The sequence below is a fragment of the Vipera ursinii genome, assembly GCF_947247035.1.
Source record: "Vipera ursinii genome assembly, chromosome: 8".
NCBI lineage: Eukaryota > Metazoa > Chordata > Lepidosauria > Squamata > Viperidae > Vipera > Vipera ursinii.
In genome coordinates this window covers 19,143,261-19,149,504 of record NC_139519.1, presented here as the reverse complement: position 1 = coordinate 19,149,504, position 6,244 = coordinate 19,143,261, and the positions used below count along the sequence as shown (strand labels likewise).

Sequence of the window (6,244 nt, the reverse complement as noted above, 5' to 3'; positions counted from 1 at the left end):
GTCACTGAGCCCTGATCTGTACATCTGCATTCCTCCCTTGGCCCTTGGCCCACCATCCCGTGACATTTTGCATCCCGAAATAGGTCATAATGCACCACAGGTTAAATTTCTCTGTCATTTCTCATGCCGCGAGCGTTTTTTTTCCTTTTCTGCAGAGTTAATTCATGCATTTACACACAGTCACTGCGGTCAAATCTACACTGAGCAATCACAAATGAAGTACTTATCAACTCGCTAGTGGTAACTGTGCTACTGTAAGAGCTTCTTGTAACTTTTATTGGTTCCGGCATGAAAGTGGAGAAAATACATGGCTAGCTGCTCTGAAGAACAGTCATGTGGTAAAATTTAAGCCATTAGTTTTACCTACCAGGGTTAAGTACCACTTTGGAATGCATCCTTAGGCTGTCCCCTAACTCAGAGTCGCCTGGAATCTTTTCCACACGGATAAATTCACTAAGAAAAAAAAATGCTTACCAGAAATTGCAATAATTCTCCTGTTTCTCCTTTAATCCAGAGTGACTGCTGGGAATGTTTAAATACTTCCAGAAACATTTCACACAACACTGGACTGAATGCAAGAGACGAAGGTCACGTCTGGTGTCCAAAGATGGAAGGTGTAACATAGAATTTGGGAATGTTGAAGAACAGTCAAGATTTGTTTGCTTGATTGACATCTGGACCACCATCCTGGATCTCAGGTGGAGGTACAAAATGACCATCTTTATTTCAGCTTTCTTGGGCAGCTGGTTCCTTTTTGGTCTTCTTTGGTATATGGTGGCCTATATCCATAAAGATCTGCCAGAGTTCAGCCCTTCGACAAACCACACACCCTGTGTAGATAATATCAATGGCTTGACCTCAGCTTTCCTCTTCTCCCTGGAGACCCAGGTCACGATTGGCTATGGGTTCAGGTGTGTTACGGAACAGTGCGCCACGGCTATTTTTCTTCTCATCTTCCAATCTATCCTAGGAGTTATCATCAACTCCTTCATGTGTGGGGCCATTTTGGCCAAAATCTCCAGACCTAAAAAGAGAGCAAAAACGATCACCTTTAGCAAAAATGCTGTGATTAGTAAACGAGGTGGGAAACTGTGTCTTCTCATCCGGGTGGCCAACCTCAGGAAAAGCCTGCTGATTGGAAGTCATATCTATGGCAAACTCTTGAAAACCACCATCACCCCGGAAGGGGAGACGATTATCTTGGATCAAGTCAACATCAATTTCATGGTGGATGCTGGCAACGAGAACCTCTTCTTCATCTCCCCCTTGACAATTTACCATGTCATTGACAAGCACAGTCCCTTCTTCCACATGTCAGCGGACACTCTCCTTCAACATGACTTTGAGCTGGTGGTGTTTCTAGATGGGACGGTAGAATCCACCAGTGCAACTTGCCAAGTCCGGACGTCTTACATTGCCGAAGAGGTCCTGTGGGGCTATCGTTTTGCCCCCATTGTTTCTAAGACCAAAGAAGGGAAATACAGGGTGGACTTTCACAACTTCAGCAAAACGGTAGAAGTGGAAACGCCACATTGTGCCTTTTGCTTCTACAATGAAAAGGATGCTAAAGCCAAGGCAAAGATGGGATATGACAATCCCGCCTTTGTGTCCAACGAAGTTTGTGAATCCAGCGAGACAAAAATGTGACTTTGTTGTCCTCTGGGACTCGTGTGTGCTTACTTTTTGATGTGCCTGGGAAGTGCCAAGAATACCTAGTTATTTTCTGTTTGGGGAAAAAAAATGAACCGGTTTGTTTGTTGATCATAGCAATCGTAATCCAATCAGAAAAGACTACGAAGTAGCAATTCCCCAAATATCATATAATGTGTCGATAGGACTTACGCTGTAATATTTATTACCGAGGATAAGATTCTATGTCTTGAGTAATGGGGAGAAAGTGGAAAATTTATTGTTGGCTGCTGGATAAATAAGTGAATTCAGAATTAAATAATTATCATGACAGCACTACTGCGTAAACGTAAATGTTTCCTTATGTGGAAAACTATATTCAGGATGCAGTCACAGTGGATCTTAGCCAATTTTGACTAATTTTTAAAAAATGGAAAGCAGCTCTAGACTTGGTTAGTTATTGGCTGTGAAATGACAAGAAACGTTCTGGGTTAGATTAAGAAGTTAAAAAAAAATCCAAAGAGGATGGCAATAGCAAATTAATAAAACTACACGGCTGTCTCCTTGAAATCACCAAGAGAAATTCAAGTAAGATTTTACTTTATGATACAAACATGCAGAATTTAAACAGGAGACAGCAGGAGCTACAGGAAAGGGGAACCTAGGATTAAAATATGGTTTACTTGTATTTCTGGTAAAATGAGCTTAAAGGATTTGGGTCCTTGTCGGTGAGACAAGTGACTCAACAATGATAATTGTAAGACTGGCTCTGAACCTCCTCCTCCTCCTCCTCCTCCTCCTCCTCCTCCTCCTCCTCCTCCTCCTCCTCCTCCCTTCAAATCAGGGTCAATTCCTAGTATATGCCTGGACAAGTTCTTATATTTTTCTTAGCAAGATTTCAGTAACCACTTTCCATTGCCCACTTCCTAGGGCAGGAAAGAGAGAGAAGAGAGAAAGAAGAGACTGTTATGTATGGGGCTTTTAAGAGTTACATTAAGCCGCAGCATAGCTGATACCATCAGGTGGCGCTGTACCGAAACTGCTGAAGCTGCAGCATAGCCGATACCACCAGGTGGCGCTGTACCGAAACTGCTGTGGCCGGTTAGCTTTCAGCGGGAAACTAAGGTTTGAACTGATTGGCTGAGAGCGTACCTGGCCAGGTATATAAAGGTACAGGTAGCCCTATTTCCCCCAGTACAGTTTTCACCCACCATAAAGAGCTGCTTGCTGTACTCCTCAGTCTGGCGTCCTTCCTGCGTTCCTGAACTCACAACACAACAGAGACAGAAGAAAGAGAGAGAGGGGTGGGGTGGGGGTGGGGCTTGCCAAAGTCCAAGCCAGAATTCACAGCCTCCCAGTATCTGGGTGCTTTAACTACTACACCGGACTGTCTCTCTCTTCTTCTATATAATGTCCTGGAATCTGTTTTTCCCTTCCTCCCACGAGGTGACTGATAGATTTGGCCTTCTGAGATTTGGTCAGGATGTAGAAAACAGAGAGACAGGCGTATTCAAAGAAGTGTGGGAAGTGAACAGGATGCAAATGTTCGGAAGGAAGTCAGGAGCTCCCAGGCTGCAACCTGATCTCTGCTCCTGACTTTAGTTTTGCGTATTTAATCCACATGTTGCAAAACAACTGGAAAGGCAGCATTTGTTTTGTCTCCTGTGGGTGTTTGCTGCAGCCTTACCGATTAGACTCGTAAATGCCAGTTAAAAGAGGATTGAACAAGAAGAAATTTTAACTGACTTTTCTCTAAAAGAGCCTTGGTGGAGCAGTGGGTTAATGCCTCCTTAAGGAACACCAGCTGCCTGCAACTAGTGCAGGTTCGAGTCCCACCAGGCTCAAGGTTGACTCAGCCTTCCATCCTTCCCAGGTAGGTAAAATGAGGACCCAGATTGTTGGGGGCAATTAAGCTGACTTTGTAATAATGCCGCTGGGGTGTGTGTGAAAGCCCTAATAAGCAGGCATATACATAGAATGAAGGCTACTGCTAAGCTTGTAAGCCGCCCTGAGTCTTCGGAGAAGGGCGGGATATAAATGGAATTAAAAATAATAATAATTTAAAAAATCATCTATCTATCTATCTATCTATCTATCTATCTATCTATCTATCTATCTATCTATCTATCTTATCTCTATCCATCTTTCTCTCTCTCTCTCATCTACACACACACACACACACACACACACACACAAATGCACAGGTTTTGCAAGTAATCTGCAAATAAAAATAACACAATTTCTCCACTCCCAGACCAAGACAGGAAGAGTGATGGGTATACAGCAATTTAATAAACTCCATCAAAAGAGAGGTTAGTGGTTAATATTTCATACTTGTTTATAATACCACCTTGCAAGGCTGAATTGTAGGTTTAATATGTATAGCAACTAGACAGGGGGCACGTGTTCCTCCATTTTTCATGCCTCCTGGAAAATATTCCAGGTATGCAAATACACAGTTTCCAGCTACAACTTAAGGGCAGTTCAAGTGAATCTACAAACCAAATAGGATTTCTAAAAGAAATCAGCCCATCAAACTAAAGTGCAGAATCAAGTGGGATGCACAATTTAAACAATTTCTCTCTGTGAACATGAACGTCTCTTTCCAAATGGAGTCAGTTGGGATTGTGAAATTGTCCAGGCTTTGTCTGATCCCCACACTCTTGGCTAATGTCTCTAAAAGAGTTGTTCTGTGCCATTTATCAATGGTTATTGCTAGTTTCAATATTTAACTGCTAGCACCATTGAACTAGAAAAGCAGCTTGAAAATATTGCAAAGAATATTTGTGGGCTAACAAAATTAGTCTCTTCTTGCAAGGATCAACTAGAGAGTTTCCTGGCAGAGACTGCCCTCTTCAGGCCCAAACCGTTATTTATTCTAACCCCCAACTCTAATTTATCTAAATTATGGTAATTTCCTCACTAAAGTGTAATAATTTCCTGGACAAAGTATATTAATTTGGGAATAAAATTATAATACATTACAATTTGGGTAGTTGTAATAAAATATGATTCCCTGTGATAATTTTGGCAGTTATAACAAATGGCGATTATTTCCTGGATAAATTATAATGGATCATGAGGACTTATTGCAAACATTTAGAGGTTAAGTGATAAGAATTTCTTGCACAGATTATAGTAGATTGTGAGTCTTTAGCCACTGAAATATCTTTTCCTGTCTTGTCTATGGAGATTCTCAGTCATCCAGATTGTGATTGTCCCAAAGGTGCTTTTTTTCCAGGAGGCAACTGGACTTTTTTGTTTTTCTCTGAAAACATTTTGCTTCTTATCCAAGAAGCTTCTTCAGCTCTGACTGGATGGTGAGGAATGGAAGGATTTATACTCCTTGCAGACAGCTGGCCGTTTGCCTTCTTTTAAAGCAGGGTTCTTCAAACATGGCCCTTTTATGACTTGTGGAATTCAACTCCCAGAATTCCTCAGCCAGGCACTCTGGCTGAGGAATTCTGGGAGTTGAAGTCCACAATTTAATTTAATTTATTTAATTTAATAACATTTATATACCGCCCTTCTCCCTGAGGACTCAGGGCGGTTCACAGGGCAGAATAAAATAACCAATACAAACATTAAAAACAGATTAAACAATTGCCCTAGTTAAAAACAATATAATACAACGCTAAAAACCCCCAGAAAAATTAAAAAACAAAAAATAAAACAACCCCAACACTCCCCCTCAGGCTAGGCCGGCTTGTACAAACAAAAATGTCTTGAGATCGCGGCGAAAGGAGCGAAGATCGGGCGCCATCCGGAGCTCTACCGGTAGCTGATTCCACAGCTCCGGAGCGCCCACAGAGAAGGATCTCCCCCTGGGGGCCACCAATCGACATTCTCTGATCGGTGGCACCCTGAGGAGGCCCTCTCTGTGGGAACGCACAGGGCGCAGGGAGCTTGATGCCGGCAGCAGATGTTCCCTGAGGTACTCCGGCCCCATGCCATGGAGTGCTTTGAATACCGTTACCAGTACCTTGAATCTCACCCGGAAGACAACTGGCAACCAATGCAGCTCACGGAGCAGAGGTGTAACGTGGGAGTATCGGGAGACTCCCAACACCACTCTCGCGGCTGCATTCTGTACCAGTTTATGACCACAAGTCATAAAAGGGCCAAGTTTGAAGACTGCTGTTTTAGAGAGTCCTTGAAGCCATTTGGAGGTTTACCCGTGTCCTCAGGGACACGTTTGAGATGTGCAAATGTGTATGGGGCCTTCTCGGCTTCAGGATGTTTTCTGCCTTGGGTTCATTCACTGTGAAGACAGGTGCAGGCTGTTGGCTTTCCCAGTCTTCTTCTGGTATTTCAACTTTCAGAAACTACACTCAACTTTTTCCTTAATTGGTGAGATTTAGATACTTCCCTCCCCTGTCCACCCAGTTAAGGCACCATGGCTGGAAATACACTTCTTCATATGCCAAGCTGTGAACTTTGGCTGTCCACTTCATGCCTGTCTTATTTTAGTCACTTGACTCGTAACGATGCAGTACTGCTTTGAGCTGATTAGAAACCCCAAGAGCTAACGAGATCTAAGAATAAACCCAGGATATTTCCATGGAGTTTCTACTGATTGCCACAGCAGGAAGTGCCTGTCAATCCAAAGATGATC

General features: G+C 42.9%; 1 protein-coding gene across 1 annotated transcript; it reads left to right on the top strand.

Annotated features, from left to right (window-relative positions):
- Positions 1–528: 528 nt before the first annotated feature.
- KCNJ1 (potassium inwardly rectifying channel subfamily J member 1) lies at positions 529–1,647 on the top strand (the record flags this gene model as incomplete). The annotated part of the gene is made up of 1 exon (XM_083368250.1): positions 529–1,647. The coding sequence occupies one exon, from the start codon at positions 529–531 to the stop codon at positions 1,645–1,647; it is 1,119 nt and encodes a 372-aa protein (XP_083224376.1).
- Between the last annotated feature and the right edge of the window lie 4,597 nt (positions 1,648–6,244).